Genomic DNA, 27,428 nt, shown 5'->3' with positions numbered 1-27,428 from the left:
AATTAGGTATTTTTTAATCTCTCTATTTAACCCATCTCATTGTGTGATGCTGAACTATCATATGAGTTTCTAAAGGTTTTTGAATTCTTTGCACAGTTATGAATATTGATATTTTATGTGCAACAATAGCATGCTCAGGCCCAGTGGCCTTTCGCCTAATTTTAAATGCCTTTGATGCCCAATCAGTCCTGGAGAAAAAACAGGTGAGAACTAACAAATGTATACCATGTTCTGTTTATCAAAATCAAACTTCAAGCAGATGGAGAAACATCTTGAAAACTGGGATTGGCAGGTGAAAAAAAAAATGAAAAAAATGAATCTTTGCTAAAATCTGAAAATAACAACACTTCTCTCATTAGTTCAGATGGTAATTTGTAGTGAGGATTCGTAATTTCATCTGGCATCAAAGCATCACTCAAATGTGTTTGCTCAAGTCTGTGCTTTTGTGTTTGTCTGAACAAATCCTCTGTGCAATGACGTCTTGGGAGTTGTCTTACTGTTTCTTTGTTTCTGTACTTGTTTTCATTGTTATTCGGGAAAAAAAAGCAAAGAGGTTTTGTTGATATAACAACAAGGACAATAGTGCTCCATTTAACATCGTCATGACCTTGGTTGCTCTTAAACGTTTCTCTTTCAAGAATCAGGAGATGGCCTTTACGTCATATTCTGCAAATAGTCCACCCATATAGCACTGCTTTATGAAACACAAATGATATGCAACAATGAAATCATTCATTTTGAGCTGGCCGGTACAATTATGATTACCTGGGGTTCTAAAACAAAGCATATACTGTTTTTAATGATCATTACAGGACACTGGTGAAGAAGTGATAGACCAAACACTGGAGATATTCTTCAATGAGAATACAGGGCCAAATTGGCTGTGAGTGAGTTCATTTCATTCATTCAAGCCAGCTTCAGACTTCACACCACCTGTGTATATTTGTTCTTTTGATGCTAGCTGAGAGAGACAAAACACAATTTTGTGAGCTCATCCATTACAGATCTCACTACCCTGTGACCTTGAAACAAGCTAGAGTGCTCTACCTACCACAAATATGCAAATCATTGACTCATGATCTCATATTAGTCTGCTTACCTTACCTTTGCTTAGGCATTTTGATATTAATTTAAAAGACACTTTAGTTGAGAGCAGGGTTTGGATTAGAGTTACCTGAAATAAAATTACACTGACCTGCATTTCTCTGTTCATAAACTAAAAATTGTGTTTTTATCTTTATGATTTTTTGTGCACTGTGCTTCAGTAAACATATGCATGAAAGATAAAAACAGACAGATTTATTATATCACAAAAATATGTTGAAACTGAAGCTGGATATCATATTTAGTCATATACGATCGCTTTTCACCAAAAACAATGCTGATGGATATTTTGTCTCTGCTGAGTCGCAAATGTAGCAATGATTAAGATAGCAATTGCTTTTCATTTCAACAAACCTACATGCTATCAAAAATGATTTTTCTCTTCAGAAGTGTTACTTTAAAATGAATCTACAAATCTACAAAGTTAGATAGTTTGCTGCCAGTTTTTCCCACAAGACCTAACTAGCATAACCAGGAAGAATAAAAAATTTGCACCAGCGCTAACAAGAATAAACCAGTAGTCTAAGCAGTTTTTTTCAGCAGCAATGTTCCTCTAAATGTAAGTAAATAAAATAAGAATATTTTTTCCTTCCTAGACTATAATGACCTTCATTTGTCTTCTCCATGTAGTGGTTTTATAAGAATAATGCTTTGTGTACCCCAGAGAGGGAGCTCAGAGGAAAACCTCAGGTTTCGAATTGCGCTGGACGCTAACGCATCGCATGTCTCCTCTCACGTTTCATCTGATCGATGCATCCGATCGATACCGCGGAAGACGATGAGGCCATTTACAGAGACACATACCTCCAGCTGCAGTCATCAACCACATAAATAGATGTAGCACTGATATGCTACAGGACGTCAAATGCAAAATCGAATGGAACACTGTCCCGTTCGTGAAATGCTAATGAGTGACCTAAAACTGGAACGAGAAGTGTGAAATATGTTAGGACACTTAAAAACAAGCACGCAGATGTCAAGCGAGATATTTGAGAACGCTACCGTAGGCGCTATTTGATTTTTTAGCAGAGATGAGGCAATAACAAGCTTCAGAGGCTAAGGGTTTAAGAGAAATAGAGCCACAATTGATGACAGGAATAGACAGGGCGCTACAGTTTGTGTAGGCAGACTTTAGCTGAGTACGGCAAGATTTAACAAAGCTGAGACAAAGCATTACAGTAAAGACACACCGAGGCCCCATCTGTTCAGAAAGCTCTCAGATCCATTCTCAAGAACACTAGGCGGAAATTGTAGACCACTCAGCATGCAACCATAGGGTGTAAGGGAAAAGGAGCGCTGCAAACAATTCAATATCTTAAGTGCACTTTTGAGTGCCACAACACAGACTCCTGCATGTTTATGTTGTGCCACGTAGATGCAGAGTGTTGAACTGCACGATAAAACAAGGAAGGCGAATGATTGATTCATTAAAACTGGGATGAAGACTTAATAATCAATTGAATTGCAGGTTAAGCGGGTACTGAACAGGCGAGTCAAACTCCAATTTAGGCTTTGTTTTTCTAATCAGAAAAAAATAAGCTATTTGTTCAGTTATTTAAGCCTGCAGTGATTAGTGTCAGAGCAAAGTACTAAAGGTTAATGAGCATTTGATAAGGCGCCATTTTATTAACCAAAACACTTTTTTTTCCTCGCTGACACATAGGAAATCTGACATTTTTTCTGACTCCGCTGATGGTCTGAGAAACATGATAAAAATGGTGTTTGCCACATTTCAGAATTGTGTACCCCAAGCCGGGATAGATTTGGCCATATGCGACATTAATCATTTTTTGCTTACAGATATGAAGGCGATCGACTGCAGTGTAAATCATGACAAAGGTCTGAGAATCAACACTTGATTTAGTGAGGAGAAAACAAAGCATCTGCTCTATTTGTCTGTTACTCTCTGGGCTGCACGTCTTCAATCAATATCCATCAACGATTTTGAAATTACACCCAGATTAAATCCCAATTTCATCACCAGGAGTCACATCTGCTGAGTTTCATTTAATTACATCAGCCTAGAAAAGGAGAATCAAAGTTGTTTGTCAACCCCTATTTACACACATCGAAATGTTCACAAAATCCCAAACCAATGCAAAGCTAGTTTTTGACAGGGTTTCCTCATCCACCCATCACATGATGTAAAAATTTCACTTTATAAGACATAAAAAAATACCCTTAAGATTTACCTTGTACAATGAGATGAACTTTTGTCGAATCTGGTTTCTTGTTCGTGAGGATAGAACATACGTACGGTCCCTCGTCGTATAAGTTCACGTTTAGGATTTTTATACTGTATTCAGTGACTGCAGTGTTTAGTAGGACCACCCGGGGGTCCAACGACCATTTTTCATTCCCTGTGAAGAGGATAGTGGTTCGGTTGAGCCATGCCACCCGTGATACTTTGTTGTCAACATTGCACCTGTTGAACGACACAAACAGAAGAAAAAAACATGATTATTTGCAGTACGTTACAGTACACTTAAAAAAAAAGATCCACAGTCGTACACAAGGCGACAACATTACGCAATTTAACAACTCAGTTTGAAATGATTCAGATATATTTTAAGCAACTATGATGAAGTCAAAGTGTTATAGTTTAAATTAAGTCATATTGGGACAGGATGTTCAATTATGTATTACACTTTCCTTAACGTCTTTTTAACAGTAGGAAAATGTCAAGCTAACTTCTATTAGAAGAAAAAGCTAAGAAAACAATGATTTATATTCTAGACGCAACCCTGAAGTCCAAACCCAGGTTCCAACCTTCAATTCTAAAGCCTTTACTGGATAAATATCATAATGCCCATAATATCACTTCCGCTTCCTTCCTTGGAATGCAAAAGAAACAACATGTGACAAGGCAACAGGTAATATAAAAAATATATATATATGTCCTTTTTCTCTTCTTTTCTATTACATATCTTGAAAACCAGTTGGAAAATGACAATAGCTTTTCATTTTATCCATTTCAAATAGCCTTGAGGAAAAATTAGAGCAATTCTGGGCAATAGCCACCTTTCAGTTAAGCAGAATCTGGATATGACACTACATTTGTCTCCTTCACAGGAAAGGACATTTCTTAAAACTGCAGAAAAAGACCTAGAGGCGTTCACTATACTTATCTTTTTTACCCTTTTCTAAACTTTTGAGTGACGGCTCTAAAGGTTAGGACTAATTGAAAGGCAGAGCTACATATTAAAAAAACGGAGGCCATAATTGCATGCACAGAAATGTACTTTCTCAAAAGGAACACACTGTTTTCATGGTTTTATTTGTCATTTGCAACAGTATCTGGCATTTGGTTTATTTGTCAATAGTTATTTGATATAGGCCTAACAATGGCACAAAATGTGCTGTGTTGACATGGTTTTCATCAATGAATTTTCAAAACACCATTGCCAAACCATTCACGTCAGCATGCCAAAACACTGCAGTAATTCATATTAGTCTTTAAGAGGGCTTCACGCTCAAGGTCAAAATCAGTAAATGGATTATCAGACCCTTTACTGGTGAATTTCCCGGCTCTGAAAATTAGTCAACAAGAGAGCGCTCTTTTGGCAAATCTGGAGGGCAACAATTGCAAGTGTGAAGTGAATGCTTTCTCAGGATATTCTTCAAAGGGAAAAGCTCATTCAGACTCTGTTAATCTATGCAGAGTGCTGGAGCGCAAGAGAGCTTGCAGAGGATTTGAACCATTGAAAACCACAAGATTAAGCTCCAGTCTATAATCATGCATGCTCTGCAGTTTTTGCTTGAGAATCACTGTGTACATTCAAACAATAGAATGGATTTTTTTAAAGTTTCGGTATAAAAATAACCCCATAGTCGCTCTATGCTTGGCCTTAACACCTTAAAAGTGTTGCAAAATCTACTGTTCATATTTTAAAGTCTTGGTGCTGTGGGCCTAATTTCCCTCAACTTAATGCTTGCTTTCCCCTCTATACCAAAAAATTCTTATAACTACCAGAAAAACATCCCACAAAATGTTATTATGCACATTAATTCTGCAGCACCCTCCATCTTCCAAATGTTCATCATGTCCCAATATGTGTCTAGTAGATAAGTGTATGGATTTATACCCTTATTCTAGCTGAAAGCGACAAACTAAGCCTGAATAACCAATATAATGACATTAGTATGATGGAGACTGCGGCAAAAGTTAATATTCTGTTCAAAAGTTACATTTTAAGTGGCTTATTTGTGAAAGCCTCGCACTGTGAATAGGAAGGTCATGGTTCCCAATCCCACCGTGGGCACCTTCTCTGGCCGTTCTGAGCAGGACGATTCACACCTCATCTGCTCCAGGGGTGCTGTGGGACAGATGATTGCGTGCTCTGAATTTCTGCATCTGCCAGTGACGGATTAGATTAGCAATATGCAAGATAACGACTTTGCATAGTGGCTGGTTGAACGGGTGTTAAGTCCTACAAAATAAGGTAAAAAAAATTGCTGAGATTTTAATACAAACTTAGCGTTGGAGGTGATTTTACATTTCTAAAACAATTGGGTCCAGGACTCTATTTGAATCTTCAAATATACAAATATTTATGTTTATGCAATAGCAGGTCAAACGGAACACTGCAATGTCATCACGCAGTATATGCTTCACATCAAACTGCATGCATACATTTATAATGATCCATTTCAAACAGCCGCTGCACACATTTACATATGCATATCATCCAATGGATCCATTATAAATGCAATATGCAAAAGACCGCCCTCACTGTGCTCGAATTGACTGTCACTTAAATTTAAGGCTGAGGGAAAAGCATATAGATTTTTCCACTCAGTGCTAAAAAGTAAGAGGTGTTTCTTGGAAGGCAGAGCCTCCATTATCCAGCATTGACAGGGTGAGATCAGGCTTCATTCAGTGAACTAATGACTCTGTCACACCAGTCCCTTGCACTTCAGCCTAATGGACTGTCAGCCACATTGGTGCGAGATCGTTTATATGAAGAAATATCTTCTCAACTCAAGCATGTTCTAAAATACATAGATTGATTATCAATATTTTCCACCACAGTCTTATTCAGAGACAAAAAAGCTATGTTGTCTGAATAAAGCTTATTTGTTACTTTATGTATTGGAGGAATGTATTCTTTAAATATAAAAAATAGTCTTGCTGTCTTATCATGATGTGTCACATGGATAGATGTCATAAAAAAAGTATCTGACAGGTTCAATGTTTCTTAGCAATACAAAAAATAATAACATATTAGTATATAAATTGTGCAAATACATACTCGTATATGACCCACTAGATGTACACTGTAACATTAATCAATATTCTATGTGAGTGTACTTAGTTTTAAACATATTTAGGTACACTGTGTTTTAATGAGTTAAAAAAAAACTGAGTGCACCTTTATTTAAGGTTTTCTGAACACTTTCTGTTTAAAACCATCTGACAGACAATTAATTACCAGATTTACATACACTCTAAATCCTAAAGATTGTAAAAACATCTGTTAAATATTCATTAATATTCCCGGTGAAAATTCACAGCTCCTGCCTAAAGAACCAAAAAAAAAAAAAAAGCGGTCCTAGAGAGCCGCTGTCCTGCAGAGTTGGGCTCCAGCCCTGAAAAAAAATTTACCTGCCTAAAGCCTTATGCTGCATCTCAATTCGCGTACTTATATTACGCCCTAAAAGTATGTACTCTTTTTGTGAAGAAAAAGTACATTGAGTAAGTAGCAAAAGAGTAGGGAAGCTTTGGGACACATTTGTCATCTTTAACGGACAGCTCTGTTGCAGTTACGCACATCCTGTAACTCTAAACTAACCTGTCAATCACCATGTCACAGTTAAAATCCTCCACATTCAATCTAATTTAATTTCCTACCGTTTCGGAGAGAAATGTTGTAGCACGTTGATCTGCCAGTCGTGGGTCGTTCATGCGGAGACTCTCCTCATGTGTTTGCAATTTGAATACAATGATGCGTTTAAAAGTTAATGGCTAAACGTATCTTTACAAAAGTTAACAGTGCTGCTCCAGATGAAATATAATGTGGACAACATGGATTAAATACATTTTCAGTTTATATACTGATAATTACTCACTCAAACCCTTTTCTAAACCTCTCTACATAACCGGCGTACTCACACACAGGCCCATCGCAAAGGCGGGCATTGGAGGGCTTTTTCCACACTGAATTTAAAAAAGGTATTTTTTTCTCAGAATTGCGTATTACGACATAAACTCACAATGCAAGTTATAAAGTCAGAGTTGCGTGATATACAGTTGCAATTGCATGTTATAAATTCAGAATTATGTACATAAGACTTATCAGCTTCATTGATTATAATGGAACTTTGTGAGATCGCGATGAAGTTAACTGCTTTTTAATGATAATTTTTAAAAAAAACTTTCTGCCGTGCTAAATCCTGTAAATGTTTTTAAAGGGGAAGTGCATGTCCTCATGGTGTTGGTTGCCCCCTATGATCAGAAAATTTATATTTTGTGTTTTGGTGTTATTTGATTACAGAACTTGGTCTATTTCAGTCATATTAGGCTAAATACGAGATGTTTATTTTTTGGTTTATGTCTGTTTCGTAGATCATAAGAAAGCGTGCCGACTTACAACAACTAAAACCAAAAACCATCTTAGACCTTTTTTGGGTGCTTTAAATATGAAGTCTATTCTGATCAATTCTAGATCTAGTGTTGTGGATTTAAAACTCTTAACTCTCTTACTAAATCAATAAAAAATTGATGGCCTTTATAGGGGTTAAACCGGTGACAAACATATGGCATAACAATTTGTATTGTTTTGGCGATGAGAACAAGAGGCCGTTTCATATAATGACAACTGCCATATTTTTCATATCGCTGCTATGCCTTTTTAAGATATGAGTAGGTCAGTGAGACTGTGCTGTGGGGATTGGGAGCTTGCAGATCATTGTCGGCAGACGGCCATGTGGTCTCAGGGTGAGATTAATGACAGGAAGGCTTTATGTGATGGGAGACTGATGAAGGCCATTACACCAGGGGCAATGAATGGTGGCCACTCTGTTTTGGGCTTTCAGATAGAGGGGAAACAGGAATGATTTCCCCAACCAGACACAGACAGCAGTGTCGAGAGTTACATATTGGGATTAACAGAATGTGGGATATATAAAAAGTCACAAATATTGTCACACAGACAACCATATTTTAAGATAGTGAATTCACATAACCCTTCCGCAAGACCTTTCTCCTTTGAGTTGAGCTCTCCAAAATGGTTAATGTGAGAAAAAGAAACAAAAAATTATAGGAATTTCAAAAGAACAGAATTTATCTGAAATAGAAAGCCTTTGTAATATTATACACTAATGTTTGTAGTCAGTAAAAAAATTTTTTTAAAGAAATTATTACTTTTATTCAGCAAGGATGCATTAAATTAATCAAACGTGACAGTAAAGACATTTATACTGTTGCAAAAGATTCTATTTTTCAAATAAATGCTGTACTTTTGAACTTTGTTATTCAAAAAATTGTACACAACTGTTTCAACAATGATAATAACAAGAAATGTTTTTTGATCAGCAAATCATCATATTAGAATGATTTCTGAAGGATCATGTGACACTGAAGACTGAAGTAGTGATGCTGAAAATTCAGTTTTGATCACAGAAATATATTACATATAATATTTTCAAATCAAAAACATAATTTTAAATTGTAATGTTTTATTTCGCAATATTTTTAATATTGAATAAATATTATCACACTTTCCAAAACGGTTTGGTTTCTTGACAACCAAATCAGCATATTAGAATGATTGATTTATGAAGGATCATGTGACACTAAAAACTGGAGTAATGATGCTGAACATTACAGGGGGGGAGGGTTGGGGGGATACATTTTAAGATATTTTGAAATAAATTGTAATAATTTTTTAAAATACTACTGATAAATAAATCTAAATAAAAATAAATACACGCAAATCATAAATAAATATATTTAAAAAGTATTATGACTTGCAGGCGAACTAGAATTGACTTATGTTGGGGAAGAACATAATAGTATTCTTGCTAAACAAGATGTCATATTTTTACTGAGAATTAGTCTTAACATGGTTTCTAACCAGGATGCTTCAAAAATGTTCCCACAGCAAAAGCAAAGGCATTCAAGTCTCCTGAGTGAGCTGTGGTCCTCGTTTGAATTGAAATAACAGTACAATAGTACGGGGCGCCACTTGTGATTGCCACTTTTGTCACTGCTTTCAAGGTGGATGCACTAACATTCTATTTGTGTCAGTCCTCAGAGTCCTCCGTCTGAAGGCCTCAGCCCACCTCTATAGCTAACTAGTCATGTGGATGAATGGCCTGCAGAAGTATGAAGAGAAACTGCCATTTTTGGCCCATCACTCAAGAACACGAGAGACAGAGAAGCCCGATAAATGCAGCCGTTTGCTTTGTCCCACACAGCAGTATCTCCACATCGAAGACCAGAAGCTTCACCAGACACAGTGCTGGAAAATGTGATATTGGGAATGAGAGTAATACAGAAAACAAAACACTTTACAATAAGGTCTCATTTGTTAACACTAACATGAACAAACAATGAGCAATAAATTTGTTACAGTATTTATACATCTTTGTTAATGTTAGTTAATAAAAATACAAAAAGACGTTCATGTTAGCTCACAGTGCATTAACTAATGTTAACACATACAACTTTTGATTTTAATAATGTATTACTAAATGTTAAAATAAACATGAACTAAGATTAATAAATGCTGTAGAATTATTGTTAATTCTTAGTTCATGTTAACTTACTATAACTAATGAAACCTTATTGTAAAGTGGTACTGTATTTTTCTTATTTTATAGAGCATTATGTGATTTTTTTGTGACGCACACACACACATACGCACACGCACACACACACACACACACACACACACACACACACACACACACACACACACACACACACACACACACACACACACACACACACACACACACACACACACACGTCTGGTTAGCTATCTTTGTGGGGACTCTTCATTTACATAATGGTTTTTATACTGTAAAACTGTATATTCTATCCACTTACACTAACCCTACCCCTACACATTAGAGACAACTTTCAGCTTTTTTACATTTTCAAAAAAAACTTATTCTGTATGATTTATAAGCTTGTTTCCTCATGGGGACCTCAATTTAGGTCTCACACACACACACACACACATATATATATATATATATATATATATATATATATATATATATATATATATATATATATATATATATATCAAAATAAAAGCCACGTATTTTATATGTATAAAGTAAGTGGTATTTTATTTTCATATTTCATTTTTTGCGTTCAAATCTTAGCTCGAGATATGTATTCAACCACAAGCAACATCACATCCAGTGTACACACGTGTACGATTATACATGCGACAGACTGTCGTTCTGGTATACAATTTTCTTGATAAACCTTGAAGGACATACTGCTACGCAGGAGTATATTCACTGTATTGTGCACCGAATGCCACATTACAACAGAACAGAGAGCAAATGCACCATAAAAGGATAAAACAGTAGAAAGACATAAAGGAGAGAAAAACTTGATGTTGAATATGCCTTGGAGGAAGGTCAAGTCACTGAAAATGCACCAAGTGAACAACATCTGTTAAACAAGGCATATACCGGACATAATCCATCAGTCGAAAGGGTTTACGAAAGGATGAAGTTGGTCAGAGAACCGTACTTTAATACTGTTCAAGGAAAAAAATAACATTTATATTGAAAACTGAAATATAAAAAACTAAAGATAAAAATAAAGCTTGAATAACTGAGACCCACCAAGCAAGCTAAGTGTGCGAGTTTGTAAGTTTTTAAAGGTTTTTTTTTTTTCAATTTGCCTTGAATCCACCCCTCCCCCCTATTTTAATAAATAGCCAACAGCACTTTCACACACTTACAAAACTTTTACACATAGACAAATATCAGCATGAGGTGCTGCAGGTCCCCGCCACCTCATTTGAAGATAAAAAGAAGAAATTCACCCTCCGGAAACATCAGGCAGCTGGACTCAAAACAAAGGATTCTGGTCTTAGAACCTGAGGGTGTTTAGCCAGCACTCCCTACAAACTCTGCAGTATTCAGTAAAAGAGAGGAGCGTGCAATGACAATCCACAGAATTTCCCCAGAGACCGATATCCAGGATGATCCTCTCTTTATCTGGAACCCTTGTCTGTAGACACCTATTTATAGTTCCCGTGGTAATAGTTGGATGGGAGGTTTAATCGGTAAAAGCTCATTTTCAGCCTCCATGATGTTCTACAATATTTAAACCAACCCACACAACATGGTCATAGACTTTAAGATAGTATAAATGGTTTTAATAAAATTCCTGGTCTACAGCTCAGAATTTAATTTTCTATGAATGTGATCTTGCGGTCCAGTGCACACGAACTCGGAGAGGCAGGGTTGAACTTTTATTTTTTCTCCAAACTTAGTGAACTTTTGGTTGGACTTCTATGAGGATTACACTCTGGAAAATACACAAGCTGAATGTTTCATTTGTCTTAAAAATACGATTCGACAGAATCTCATAAAGATGCTGTATAAATACCCAAGGCAGCTCACTTTCATGGTACGAATGTAACAGAGGAAAATTGAGAGCTCTTTTTATAGTGCTTAACGGTGAAGACATACTATTTTGTAAAGAAGTTTTTTAAAGACAGACAGACAGACAGACAGATGATAATGATAGATAGATAGATAGATAGATAGATAGATAGATAGATAGATAGATAGATAGATAGATAGATAGATAGATAGATAGATCAACAGGTAAAAGAAAGGATGGATGGATGGATGGATGGATGGATGGATGGATGGATGGATGGATATTGTTTTCCTCTTTACTTCTGGTGTGATTTTTCTATCATTGTGTACTTCAGAAATTTGCATCTTTCCCAACCATTTCTTGCGGGCACTGTGCTTTCTCTGTCTACAATTGACAGCTGAAAATGTCTTCCAGATACGCATGACTGGGGCAGAATGACTGCCGGCAACGCCAATGAATAGAAACAAGTCCCCACAGCGTGAGAGTGAGAATGTAGATAACTGATAAAGCCAAGATACACCTACTGCCTATCATCAGCCTGATTCTATTCTGCTTTATCTAGCTGCAATGATACGATTCTGATACTTGATAATGCAGCGGGTGCAGCACTCTGGGCTTAACTTCTTTTTTTTTTGAAAAGATAAAGTGAAAGGTAAGAACATGGAGAGAGAGAATGCAAGAATGCAAGAATGAAAGAGAAAAAAATCAGCTGTGTGGAATGGGAGTTCATATGAGGTAAATTATTCTAATACTACGGAATAGCAAATATGCTTATTTGCACGACTAACATTTGCACTAGGTGCCTAAGGGAATTTAAATCTTATGTGAGAAAGTAGGATTGACAGAAAATCAAAATTTGTTACAAGCACTATTGAAATCCTTTGAGAAACTTTCAGTAAGTCAATATTACTATAGCAAAAACAACATGCAAGCTTTTCCTTTTTGTTTCAATACAGTACAGAGACCGATTCTCTCAGCTGAAATCTAGACCAAGCTGGGTAATCGGCACATCAACAAAATATCATCTTTTATCGAAGTGCAAAAAGTGCAAAAAAGAGTGATATTGCCTCCACAACATAATCATCAGCTCCAAATGCATGAAACACATGAGGAATCGTGGGAGGTTATTATGCCAATCAAAAGCCAAAGCAAGTGCTGCTAATAAAATCTGTACAGGTGGTCCGGAAAATGTAGAAGTCATCGTTGTTCTGATTGGTTGAGAGCAGCGTGGCGTGTCTGGCGGGCACAGAATGTAGGCCGTCGGGAGGCCTGATTAATCTTCATTTTCCTGTTCTGTCATTTTTAACTGTGATTCACCAATCAGCCACTGCGACAAAGACATTTTGTGCTAAGAAACACTTGGAAATAATTACCAGACTTTGAAAAATAGAAAAAAAAAATAGTGAAAACTAGCCCGAATATGTGCGAAGATCTGCTGATACATACCTATAGGGTTTGGATAAGCCACTGCAATGTTGTTTGTGGTGGATTTATCTATAGCATTCTAAAAATACATATTTGATCTTTAAGATCAGATCAATCCCACTGTCTGCAATGTCTTAGGGAGATTCTGTTTTCTAGAAATATTCTGCACATGCTCAGGGAAGGTTTGCAAGTGAGAGAGACTATGTGCACACACACACACACACACACACACACACACACACACACACACACACACACACACACACACACACACACACACACACACACACACACACACACACACACACACACACACACACACACACACACACACACACACTGTGCCAAGTGAAATGATAAATGGCAACCAGAGAGTGTGAAGTCTGAACCTCCACCAGGGGTAGTACAAAGCAAATCAGCAACAAATCAACAAAACAATATGAAATGTTTTGTAAGACCCCAGGAACGCAGCTTCTGCATTAGATTGAAGCACTAACTCCTGATCAGAGGGACCAAACTCTATCCTTCTCTCCTCTCCTTCCATGAAAATCAATTTCTCCCTCTTCACGCAAACTCATCCTGAGAAGACTTACAGACAGAAGTGTTTACGTTCTTTCCTAAAGTATTAAAGCCAAGTCAAAAGCCTTGCCATTAAAAATAAAGGCAGTGAAGGACAGCATCGACCCGAGTGAGAGAGGTGATGCTTCACAGTCGACTCAAATATCTGTTTCATTCGGTTTCACCTCCAAAAAGCATATGGTCAGGATGATATTTTTATTCTTAGAGGAAATGAGTAAAATTGTCTGAAAATATTTATGTGGAAAGAACATTAATTCAAGAACGTTCAAGAACAATTAAGGAAAGACAATACAAACAATACTTCTACAGCATTTATTAATCTTAGTTAATGTTTATCTCAACATTTACAAATACATTATTAAGATCAAAATGTTGAATCTGTAAACATTAGTTATCACACTGTGAATTAACATTAACAAGAACATTTTTATAAGCTTGTTTCCTCATGAGGACCTCAATTTAGGTTTTCATTTTTATTACCTAACATTAACAACGGTTAATAAATGCTGTAAAAAATATATTGCTCAATGCATTAGTTAATGCTAACAAATGAGACTCATAGAACTGGCACAGAATAGAACAGAATAGAACAGAAAAAAAAGAGTAGTGCCTGAAAGTCACACACATTTTTTTTCAGATGGATGTTCTAGTTGGCAAAAAATAGATAGAATAATAATGGAAATGTTCTTTTTCCACTTCTAGAAAAAGAAAAAAAAATTTGGGATTGCGACAATCCATTTCCCATAAATTCATGACCCTTTTTTGACAGCTGCATATACATTAAAAATCTATCCAGCCCACTCACACACCTCCCAAATACAAATTGAGACAGACGTACAGAGAGGAAGTCAGAACCCATTTGAGTTTAATTACAGCACATTATATTCCTAGGAAAAACAATAGCCCCTTCAGCTGCCTGTGAGGTTTCACCTCAAGATGATTTAGCTCTCAAGATGTCAAACTCTCTGTCAAGCAAATACATGGGTTGTAGTCGCCTAATAGTTAAGACTCTGAACCGCGGACACAAAGGTTCAGCCCCGAGCAGGAGTGGGACAGGAACTGGGGACTTACTAATATCACAGTCCTGCTCTATCACCACTGTGCCCTTGAGCTGAGCACTTAACCTCAGATCGCTCCACCAGTCGTGAGCTTGCAATTAATCCACGGAAAGTCAGTTTGAATAAAAAGCACAATATGTGGTAAGCTAATAAGTTACTGTAAATGCAAGACTTTCAAGACTTCTATGCAGATTATACTGGCCAAAATCCACCCACTCAGGAAGTGACAAGTAAGATGACCAACTTTTAAAACTCATTATTAATGTAGCTAGTCAGATCAGATGTGTGCAATAAGCATATGAACTGACTGGTTGGACAGTGGATGTGCCCTATGAGGATGAGACTGCGCATTACATGCAATAAAAGTCATTGATCAGATAGTCTCCTGCTTTATGAAAGTCTACTAATGTTTTTGATAGCACAAGAACTCCAGTGCTTGACTTTGCAGTACTTTGGGCTTTTGTTGATGATGCTCTTCGGAGACCCTGATACAATCAAGTCCACTTTTACTGCGGAACTCTACCTAATTACCACACCATTGTCTTCAAAGGAAATCCTGATGCACACTAATCTAAAACCGCACCGCAATCTTTTATAAAACACCTGAGAGCCAATTCGTGTCCCTTTTGGAAGCTCTGGCACGTCATCAGTTCTCACGCACACACACTCATACCACAGACAGCGCTGAAAGCAAAAAAGATTTTATTTGCACCTCTAAGGAAATGAGGGCACAAGCTGAGGTTTGCGCTGCCATGCAGTGATACTGTCACATCTGAAGTGGTAGTTCTCAGAATTAAGACGCGGAAGATTAAATGCTTACTTTCTTTAATAAACATGAAGATTATACATAAAGTAAGACAGGCAGAACAATCACAAAAACTACTCGCATATGAGAGAACCGACAATGAACTGAAAGAAACAGACTAACTAGCAGGTGATCAAGACTGAACTGAGGCCTAGTCCACACGGATTCGGGTATTTATATAACCAGAGTTTTTCCTCCTGCGTTTTAAAAACAAATCCTGTCCACACATGCTCGGTTTAAAAAAAAATCTCTGTCTACATGAAAACGTAAACACACGCTATCAAGCGCTGTCAAGAGCATGCCACACCAGCAGGCGGCGATATAACCCTAACCGTAAAGCCACGTTGGCCAATCAGAAGCCTAACAAAAATTATTACCGGTTCCGGTAGGCTAACAACATGGCACACAGAGGAAAGGGAGAGTCATATGTTTGGACTGATGATGAAGTTAAATTGTTCCTTAATGTCACACGTGAATACAACCAAAACTCAGAAAATTATTGTTATTATCAGCAATATTTGGGCTACGTCCGCCATTGCACAGAATCGTCAACAAAGCAGTCAGCGGCGCACAATCTGACGTCAAACACAGCGGATATCAGCGCACACTCTGACGTCGCAAGGCAAAAACCCTGGTTTTACTGTCTACACGACAACACTGCAACCGGCGTTTCTGAAAATCCTCACCCTGGCAAGGGTTTTCAAAAATGTTCGGTTTCAGTGACCTGATACTGCGTTTCCGTGTGGACGAACGGCCGAACCGCGTAAAAAAGGTCACGGTTATAAAAATACCCGTGTCCGTGTGGACAAGGCCTGAAGCACATGAAACCAACACACAAAAATGGAATAACCACAAGACACAATATAATACTGACAGATACGTTATGCTTTGTACATGCAGTATATGAAGATCCAGTCCTGTGAGAAAACAAATGCTATTCCATTTAAATTGCATTTGAGTTTATTTTGTTCCTGTTCTGCTTCATAGTGAAATTACAGATGCCATGAAACCTGTATTAAAAGGTCACCCGAAAAGGGGTGTGCATACTATTTATTTTTCCTTTGTTCCAGTGCAATCCTTTAATTTTCTACAAAACAAATGCATATTTGTACATTGATTAATCTCCTTTTGCACGTCTACAGAAAACCCCTCAGAGGTCACTCTATTAAACTCTGAAATGTCGTTAGTGTGAGTGGCATCTAAATTAGAGAATCCCACTTCATCATGCCCAGTTTTGGCTATCATCTCAAAGAAAACATTGTCATTCAAAGACTCTTTCTGCAGTTACATCATTAAACCAGTAAGTGGTATAGTTACTATATATCTTTATGAGTAAGTCACTGACCTTGAATCACACATTTTACCAATTTTTTCAAAACTGCTGATTTATTAAGGAACAAAATAATCAACCGTGTTTATGAATAAGTCATTGAATCAATAATTTAACTAACTAGTTCAAAACCCCTATTCATTCAGGAACGAAGTGACACAAGTGACTGTCTTTGTAAGTGAGTCATGGAATGTTTTGTTTTTTTTCCAAAAAGGCTGATTCATTCAGGAACGAAACACAACTACTGTGTTGCTATTTTCGTTGACGGACTGAAAACACACAAAGTCACTGTCAATTCTGAAAATAATGGTTGCTACTTTCAAACTAGCAATGTTGGACTTTTGTTTAAGAAAGTAATTCCACAAGGGTTTTTGTGACACTCGTTGTTTTTTTCCTTACTTGTTTGCATACTTGTCTTTGAACTATTATATAAAAGCAATACACAAATGAGGTATCTTATGTGTATATTCTCTCCACTGGGAAAAATCCATTTTTTATTTATTCATAACATACAATCCATCAAATATTTTCTCTCAGGTTGTTCCAAACTCATACGACTTTATTTCTTCATAGTCGCACAACAACAGTGCATGTTAGCCTCAAAATCAACAAAAACACAATAATATAGTCCAAATTCTTATTTGAACATAAGAGCAGTCTCCAAAAATTCACCTATTGTGTTCCATGGTAAAGAAAATAACAGCATAAAGGTTTTGAACAATATGGTGAGTTTTGGGTGAACTATCCTTTTTATGTATGTAAGCTGTGGGGAAAAAATAGATATAAAGCACAATTTACACAGATATTTACTGCTACATGTCCAAATATAAACACTTCAACAAACAAAACCTTCTGAAAGTTGGGCAGTTTTTTGCCCACATACAACCGCTGACATTTAGACAGATGGGCCAGCAGTTAGTATTTCCTCTCTCTATCTTGCTGTTGCCCCTGGTCAATCAAAGATCCATTCAGGCTTAAAGAAAGAATTAAGAGGAGGCCAAGATTCAGGTAAAACTGACAGGGTCTGCAGGGTCTATGCCTGAATAACTGCAAAGACTGGCTTCGCTACTTTCTGCTTTTATCAGAACTTCAGGCATGAGCTGAAGCGAACCGTTAAAATGTTCAGCAATCCAGCTGAGGGTATGCATATCACGATTACTTAAGACAAATAGAGTCTGAGGGCTATTGAAACTTTTCAATTGAAAACATTTTACAAGCTATTATTTTCCTGATTCAGCCTCCAAAGCATGACGATGGGGAAAAAAAAACGCTTCCTGTTAAACAAATGCACATTTCTCCTATAACGCACTAGTGTCCAAAATATATGAAATCATACATACAGCTGTTACATGTCACATGGTTGTTTCCAAGCCAACTTAAAAATATGATAAAATATTTCTTTCTATTTCTTTATTCACTTATTATATAATCCTAAGCCAGTTGGATACATATGAAATAGAATTTGAATATACAGTTTATATTAACATTCTTTGCACAATGAGGGTAAAATTGCATATACTCTCAGGACTCATGGGCCTATGATAAATACAGCTTCCCACACTGCGAAAACATCAAAAAGTAAGAAAAAAGGCACCCTTCACATTCATATTGATATAATTTATTCATGCACAGAATGCTTTATCATTGTGCATTATATAAAGCATTCACAAACGCAAAAATAGACAGGCCAAACTGGGGAAAGTCATCAAAACTTTTAATACAAACTGTGACTACTAATGCACGCTATTAAATCAATACTAAAGAAGACCAATTTAAGGCTTTTTACTTTCAGGGGATTGCATCAGAAATATCAGACAGTATATTTAAGAGATAATCAAAGTGTGAATGCTTTTAATGTCCCTAAAGGCAACGCAAGCATAGCTATTCTCTCAGCCTGTCAATATTGGTCAATGCTGAGCTGCAGGCTTCAGTGCACATCAAAGTGCATCTGCTGTCTTTATACGTACTTTAGACACTTACAGTAAACTGTGCAGAGAAAGCTTGTGTGAATGTCAAATAAAAAAATAAAAAACACACAAGCTCTCTGGCAGTTCCCAGGAAACATTACATAGAGTAATTTCTAATGTAGAGTGTAATGAGACACTAAGTGATAAAGAATATTACAAAGTAATATAATCTTTGTTGTTCCATTTGCAAATCAGCATTTGATACAGCAGTGTTAAAAGCCAAGTTGGGAAAAAAATCTTGTATTGCACTTATTTTTTGTGTAGGATTTCCTTGAAACAATTTTCACTAATCATTGCAAAGAAACAAGTAACACATTGAATTAAAACATGAAATTTAAGTACTGTAGAAAGACTGAAATAGTATTTTCTTTAAAAAAAAAATTCACTAATCTCTGTTTTATTTACAACTTCGAAAAAAATTTTTTTTTTTACAGCGTATACTTAACGATGCAAATAAATCAGACAGAGTGAACCTACATGACTATGAAAATGTGAAAATGGCTCAGCCTGTTTTTGTTCCAAGTGATAAAACTGCAAATGAGTTTTATAAACTGACTTTAGCTTCTCTCGCACATTACAAACACGTAACTGCAAAGCATCAGTTTTCAGAATATTGCTCAAGCAAAATGTTCAGAATAATCTGAAAGGAGTACAGAAATATCAAAACTGTCACAATGCAATACATCAATCATAAAAGAGCTTACGGTGAAAAGTCATGTTAGATTGTTTGTTGTTTTAGTGAAGCAAGTTTAATCTTGCCACATCTTCTGAAAATACTGCAAGAGCATTAATATTTGATTATGCTCAGCAAAAACTGAGAATGGAGAATCACAGAGGCTGGACTGTCTGATCCAGAGAGGGAGTAACGCAAATCACATAAGATATCTGCAAGGTTTTGATTTATATCGATGAGCAAAAGATGGAACAGTGACCTCTCAGACACAAGTAAAACCCTAATGTAAGAGGAGTTACAGCTACATCTATTTCCCATTTACCCCAAATCAGAATATATAGTTACATTCAAACGATACATACATTCGCACAATCATTACTGCATGGCACAAGATGATTGGCCTCTGCTGATCCTGCAGCCAATAAGATTGCTTGCTCAGCATTTAAATAGTCTGGTTTAGGGCTGGATGATTAATCGAAAAATAATCGAAACCGACATTCAGAGCCTATAACCGACGTAATTTTACCATGGAACATAGGAACATTATGATCGAATCAGAGAAAAAAATGCACAAGCGTGGTTTCTCGAGAGAAATCGCAGCTCATAAGCAAACTATAGACGCCGCTGGGACATCTCACGTGTCTTTGCGGGTTGTGTGTGTCTGTGTGTGTCTGTCTCTTGATTCCGGAAAATCACTGGCAGTGTTAATGAACCAAAGTCAAACGAACCCGGGCCAAATCCCGGGCCGCTTTATCCGTGTATTTTCCGGAATCTCTGTGTGAAAGGGAACTCAAACACTGAGTCAACTCAGCAACAGAAGCCGCTTGTACCAAAGAAAAGAGAGAGACTGACAAACACCCAGCAACAAGTGCCTCCACTCCACAAAGCAGGTTTCGATAACACAAGCATTTACAAATGCTACACAATATGAAAAGGATTAGTTTTTTTAGTTTTATACAAGTTATATTTTACTTTTAAGATGTCAATATTTACAATAATTTATTTTGTTTACAAAAATAACTATTTTCTACATTTTTAGGAAACTTTCTTTTTACATTAAAACTTAATTACTTTTTTATAAGACGTTTTTATTTCAAGCATTGTATGCTTTGTTTGATTCAATTGTTTGAAATATTTAATAAGTAAGCATTAAAAGCTATCTGTGTGTTTCCTTATTTTAGAATCACAAAGATAGGATTATGCATTCTTTCATTAAAAAAAATAACCGTGAACATATTTACAGTATAAGCCTTGCCAGTGACACATGAGAAATAATTTTTTTTAAATAATCGTTCAATAATCGTAATCGAGGTAACTTGTTCGATTAATCGCGATTATGATTTTAGCCAAAATCGTCCAGCCCTAGTCTGGTTCACCCTTTGCTGTAAACTAGTCCTGCAGTGCTCTATCAGAGTTCTCTTACGAGAGGTTCTCTCGTATTGCGTAAGTTTAACTTACGCTACGGGAAAGATTCATCTTCTCAAGATATTGAAGCCAAAAATTAATCCTTCATTTTGTATTCATTGTCAACGCAGTGCAGCAGCTAGCATACCTAGAGCAGGCTGTCTAGCGTGCTCATTGGCTGCCCTGCGGGCAACTGCTGCAGCCTACCAGTGAGCCCGGCGTGACGTCACACCCAATGAAGGGCGCCCGCGCCTTCATAGCATCACAGCCCGCCGAAATGAGCGTGGCTTAGCGAATAAAAGTAGGGGCTGTAGGCTGACTTCCCTGATTTTTCGTCTCTTCAGCGAGCTCTTCGCATTGGTGGATCTGAGAGAAGCCACCGCCGCCGTCGAACAGCGAACAGCCAGCTTAAGACAGCGCTGAGGAAGCCGGCCGTCTTCGCCACCTTCAGCCATCCGCGCGAGCTACGCTATCCGGCGACGTATCCTTTACCTTGCTAACCTATTCTAAAAGAGCAGCGAGTGTCTTTTTAAAGATGCCTTGCACTTCCTGCGGCTCGTGTAGAGCCCCGTTCAGCGCCGGAGACCGCCACTTGATCTGCGCTCTCTGCCTGGGCCTGGAACATGCAGAGCTCGCCCTCGCGTCCGGGAGCTGCGAGCTCTGTGAAACGCTTCCGCTGTCGACCCTGCGGGCTCGACACAAAGCCTTCAACACCGCAGCAGTCACTCCGCCCTCTGTGGGACCGCGCAGGAATAAGCGCCATTCCCTGAGACAGCCGGAACCTGTGGCCACAGCGACGCGCTCGCAGGAGAACCTCCCTCGAGCCTCGCTTTCGCCTTCCCCGCCCCTCCTCACCGACGCGCAGCTGCGGCACACGAGCCTCACTGCCGTCGCATCTGAGGATGAGGCTGAGGGACACGCCACGAGAGACTGCTGCTCCATCCTGGCATCAGACAGCGAGGAATGGTCGCTTCACTCCGCCTCCTCGTCGATCCAGGAATCCACCCGTACCCACACTGGAGCTGATGCGGAACTGATGCCAGAGGTGACCGTCTCGGGCTCAAGTGGTCGCTTCAGAAGGAACCTGCGCCGAACAGGCTCGACGGCTGTTTCCTTCAAAGTCGCCGCCGTGCAGCTTCAGCAAACAGGCCCGCTCCATTCCTGCCGGAACTTCACTCGGAGCTGACGAAGTCATGGAATGCACCATTCTCCTCGAGACTTCAGTCCCAGGCCTCCGCTTTGCTCTCCCAAGTGGACGGCGCCGGCGAGAAAGGGTACACGGCTATTCCCCCTGTGGAAGAGGCGGTCGCAGCGCACCTTTGCCCGCCCTCCGCGAGATGGCGGTCACGGTCAGCCCTCCCGTCAAAAGCCTGCAGAGCCACGTCCGCCTTGGTCGGCCGCGCATATGCCGCCTCCGTTCAGGCCGCGTCTGCTCTCCACTCCGTGGCTGTGCTACAGATCCTGCAAGCCGACCTCCTACGTGAATGGGATGAGAAGGGCCGGGATCCAGCTGCGGTTACAGACCTGAGAAGTGCGACGGATCTCTCTCTCCGCGCCACTAAAACCGCAGCTCAAGCCATTGGACGAGCCATGGCCGCGTTGACTGTAACAGAGAGGCACCTCTGGTTGACGCTCGCGGATACGAGGGAAACTGAGTGAGCCACCTTCCTGAACGCGCCGCTCTCCCCCACTGGTCTCTTCGGCCCAGCGGTGAACGGGATCGTTGACCGTTTTTCTGAGGTACAGAAGACCATGCAGGCCATGAACCTCTTCCTGCCGCGACGCTCAAGCTCCGCAACAGGCCGCTCTCGCGAGAGACAAAGCCAGCCTCCTGTGCGAGCCAGTGCCCAGGGTCCAGCACAGCCCCAGCCTTTGCAGCGACGTCAGGGCGGCCGCCTTAGGTCGCGCTCAGACAGCCGTCACAGACCGCCGCCCCCCAGAGGGCCACGGCAGAAGATCACGCTGAAGTGTGAGCACGCGAAGCCCTCCTAACTAAGAGAGAGAAAAGACGTGCGTGTCCCGCTGCGGCCGGACCGCCGTCAAAGTTTATTTCCCTGTCAGTCCCTTTCAAACAGGCTACTGCAGTGGTTCATTTAGCAGCCAACGAGCCGGTTTGTTCACCCTCTCGTCTGCACACAAACGCCGTTTTCACGGCGACCCAGAGAAATCTCAAAAAGAGTATAATGTCTGCTCACGCCGTCTGTGTTTTAAGTGTAGTGCAAGTGCCCACGCCCCAGTGTTCACCCCTATACACAAGCACTTCGAATCTCGTGTCACTCACAGAGCACACTCTCATAAAGCGCAGAAAAGCCGCTCGAGTGTTGAATGTAAGAAATGTGTCCACAGGTCTGTGCCCACTATCTGCCCGCTCTGTTACACGATCAAAAAAGCAGGTTATGAATGTAAGTCTCGTGCCCGCCAGAGAGCGTTCACGCTTGCTAATACAAACCTCCCCCCGGGCACCGCCCGCGCGTTTAAATGTTATCACAAAACGCAGGGCATAAATAAGACGCTCCCCATCCATTATGATCTGGGCGTCAAATACACTTGTAAGTCTCGTGCCCGTGCACACGGCCTCACGCTTACGCTTACAGGAAGCTTTTCCGCCCGGAGTGCTGCTCGCGCGTCAAAAACTGAAAAAAGGATGTTCCCCATCCCTTATGATTGGGACATCTCACATAAATCAGCCGGTTTCGGCTTTCAGTGAGCAGCCATTGCCCAGAACCGAGAGCGCAAGCGCCGCGCTTTCGGCTCCGGTTCAGTTTCACAAGCCCGCAAATGCAGCGATCTGAACCCGGAGGCCATTCGCCCCCTAGCGGCTCACATAGCTGCGTGGGAAACTATCCCCGGGATTTCAGAATGGGTGCTGAGCACAATAAAGCAGGGCTATACACTTCAATTCATTCGCCGTCCCCCGCGCTTTCAAGCCCGGACCCCGACGATAGTGAATGCGGAAGTAGCACACCTACTTCACGCAGAAATAGCAAAGCTGCTGTACAAAGGGGCTATAGAAAAGGTACCGTCTTCTCTGAGCGAGTCAGGTTTTTACAGCCGATATTTTCTCGTACCCAAGAAGGACGGAGCCTTCAGACCTATTCTAGATCTGAGACATTTGAACAAAGTGCTTGCGAAAAGACCGTTCAAAATGCTTACGACCAGGAAAATCCTGGCGCACGTTCGCCCGAGGGACTGGTTTATTTCTCTAGATCTGAAGGATGCCTATTTTCAGATTCAGATAATCCCCCGTCACAGGCAATTTTTGAGATTCGCCTTCGACGGTCAGGTATATCAATACACCGTTCGGCCTGTCCCTAGCACCCCGTACATTTACGAAGTGCATGGGCGCGGCGCTCGCCCGCTTGAGAAGTCAGGGGCTGCGAATAATGAATTATCTGGACAATTGGCAGATATTGGCACAGTAAGAGACAGAACTGCTATCTCACAGAACAGTGCTTCTCAGTCACCTGGAAAGCTTGGGTCTCATGATCAACTGGACCAAGAGCTCATTACTGCCCAGCCAGTCAATTTCCTTTTTAGGAATAGAACTGGACTCGGTGACCATGACGGCTCGTTAATCGACACAGCGCGCGCGCGCCGTGTTCGCCACCTAGCCGCATCTTTCCAGAAGGGCAGCTTTCTCCCTTTGACAACATTTCAAAGGATGTTGGGCTGTATGGCATCAGCTGCAGCGGTGCTACAGCTGGGCCTACTGTGCATGCGCCCGCTCTAACGCTGGTTGAATGCTCGCGCGTCCCAACAAGCCTGGGTTTCTGGCGGCCAGAAAATCGGAGTGACTCAGACCTGCATAGCGGCTCTGCAGCCCTGGTTAGTAGCCGACTGGTACCAGCAGGGAGTGATGATGGGAATCATCCTTATCGGAAAGTCATTTTGACAGACGCGTCCAACTCGGGTTGGGGCGTGCTGTTCGAGGGCAGACCGGTCTTCAGCCAGCGGTCAGACCAAGAGAAGTGTTTTCACATAAACTGTCTGGAATTGATAGCGGTCGAGAACGCGCTGAAGTGCTTCCTCCCGTTCATACAGGATCGACATGTTCTTGTCCGCTCGGACAACATGCCTGTGGTATCCTATGTAAACCGTCAGGGCGGTGTCAGATCCAGAAATCTGACGGAACGCCTCCTTATTTGGTCTCAGATGCACCTGCGTTCGCTGAGGGTGGCGCATGTGCCTGGCCATTTGAACGACGGCCCAGAAAAACTGTCCAGGGACAATGTTCCCCCAGGGGAATGGTCCCTGCACCCCCAAACGGTCCAGAAGCTGTGGCGCCTATTCGGCAGAGCGGAAGTCGACCTATTTGCGTCAAAAGACAACGCTCAATGCCCGACGTTCTTCTCGAAGGACGAGGACCCGCTGGCCCAGGTTTGGCCCAGCCTCACGCTATATGCTTTCCCACCGGTCTCTCTGTTACCACAGGTGATCAAGTGAATCAGGGAAACGCGCCACTCGGTGCTCCTCATAGCCCCGCGTTGGGAGAATCAGATTTGGTTCCCGGAACTAGCACGGCTGTCACATACAGCTCCGTGGCCGATTCCGGTGAGGGCAGATCTCCTCTCTCAGGCTCGCGGCGCGATCTGGCATCCCCATCCAGAACGCTGGTCTCTACACGCATGGTTCATCAACGGGCACTCGTTGCCCTGCCAGAAGGAGGGATGAACACGATCAGGCAGTCTAGAGCTCCTTCCACGAGAAGGCTCTACGCGTCTAAATGGTCGGTGTTCTCCGGATGGTGCACCGACAGAGGTCTGGACCCACGGACATGCGGGGTGGCGCATCTGCTCACCTTCCTACAAGAGCTGTTGGATAAGGGGAGGTCCCCATCCACGCTCAAAGTATACGTGGCGGCCGTGGCAGCGTTCGCAGAATCGGCGCACGGCCAGTCACATGGAAGACATGAGTTGGTCATCCGCTTCCTTAGAGGAGCTAGAAGGATGAAGCCACCGCGCCCCCCGTCGGTTCCTATGTGGGATCTTTCATTGGTCCTCGAGGCCCTTAAAGCCTTTCCATTTGAACCACTAGACTCCGTGGGGTTGAAATATCTATCACTGAAAACCGTCTTTCTGACTGCACTGTCGTCAGTAAAACGTGTGGAGGACCTGCATGCGCTGTCTGTCAGCGCATCGTGTCTTGAGTTCGGGCCGAATGACTCTAAAGTCATCCTCAGACGTAGACATGGCTATGTTCCTAAAGTGATGGGCACTCCATTCAGAGCGCAAGTTATTCCGCTGTCAGCTCTGCCAGCATCTGACAGCGAAAGTGAGGTGAATCTCCTCTGCCCTGTCAGGGCGCTGAGATTTTACATTACGCGCTCCGCCTCCTTCAGGCGTTCAGAACAGCTTTTTGTTTCGTTTGGTGGGCGCACCAAGGGTCTCGCCTCCTCGAAACAGAGCCTGTCCAGATGGATAGTGGACGCTATAGCAGCTGCTTACGCGTCAAAAGGTCTGTAATGCCCTCTGGGCATCAGGGCTTATTCCACGCAAGGCGTGGCCTCATCGTGGGCGTGGTCCAGTGGGATTTCTATCCATGACATATGTGTAGCGGCGGGCTGGAGCTCTCCGTCTACCTTTGTCAGGTTTTATAACCTAGAAGTTCCTGCCTTGCAGGCTAAACTTTTGTCAGTTTGAAGGTGAGGTGTATTCTGCCCAGATCTTCCTGCTCAGATCACTCTCACGTGACTCAGCTCTCCTGATTGAGCTGCACTAGTAGGGTATGTGCCATGTGCCTATACAGACCGGCGTGCTGCTCTGTATTCCCTATGTGTGCTTATGTACAAGTGATGGCCCGCGTGGCTGGCCACCTTATTTTTTCCACTTATGGGGTTCCCCTGAAAGTTTGGGGTCTCATGGTGGATGCTTGGCGCGCACGGCGTTGACAAAGTGTTCCCGTAGCGTAAGCTAAACTTACGCAATACGAGAGAACCTCTCGTAAGAGAACGATACTCTGTTACTAAACGTAACCTCGGTTCTCTCTAGAGAGGGAACGCGTATTGCATAACCGGCCGTGCCTGCGCCACGAGCGACTTCGCTTCAGTCGACGAAAAACCAGGGAAGTCAGCCTACAGCCCCTACTTTTATACGCTAAGCCACGCCCATTCCGGCGGGCTGTGACGCTATGAAGGCGCGGGTGCCCTTCTTGGGCGTGACGTCACGCCGGGCTCACTGGTAGGCTGCAGCAGTTGCCCGCAGGGCAGCCAATGAGCACGCGAGATGGCCTGCTCTAGGTCTGCTAGCTGCTGCACTGCGTTGACAATTAATACAAAATTAAGGATAATTTTTTGGCTTCAATATCTCGAGAACATGAATCTTTCCTGTAGCGTAAGCTAAACTTACGCAATACTCGTTCCCTCTCTAGAGAGAACCGAGGTTACGTTTAGTAACCGAGTATCGTTAATCTGAAACCCTCCATCTTCCCCAGCTCCACCTACCTATATCTGCAACGGGATTATCTACGGGATAGATGTATGTCAATTTAGGCAGCAGCATATCTTAC

General features: G+C 41.0%; 1 protein-coding gene across 2 annotated transcripts in view; it reads right to left on the bottom strand.

The window, feature by feature from the left end:
• The window catches only part of opcml (opioid binding protein/cell adhesion molecule-like), a 180,840-nt gene that overhangs the window by 58,718 nt on the left and 94,694 nt on the right, over nucleotides 1–27,428 (bottom strand). For both annotated transcript variants that reach the window (XM_077242421.1, XM_077242420.1), the window contains one exon: nucleotides 3,297–3,529. In XM_077242421.1, coding sequence (XP_077098536.1) covers nucleotides 3,297–3,529 — 233 coding nt within the window. The remainder of the gene's footprint in view (nucleotides 1–3,296; nucleotides 3,530–27,428) is intronic.

The sequence above is a fragment of the Siphateles boraxobius genome, unplaced genomic scaffold (genome assembly GCF_051911475.1).
Source record: "Siphateles boraxobius isolate OS27281-9 unplaced genomic scaffold, OSU_SipBor_1 25, whole genome shotgun sequence".
NCBI classification, from domain to species: domain Eukaryota; kingdom Metazoa; phylum Chordata; class Actinopteri; order Cypriniformes; family Leuciscidae; genus Siphateles; species Siphateles boraxobius.
Note: the sequence above shows the minus strand (reverse complement) of the source record. Positions and strands in the feature narration are given on the sequence as shown.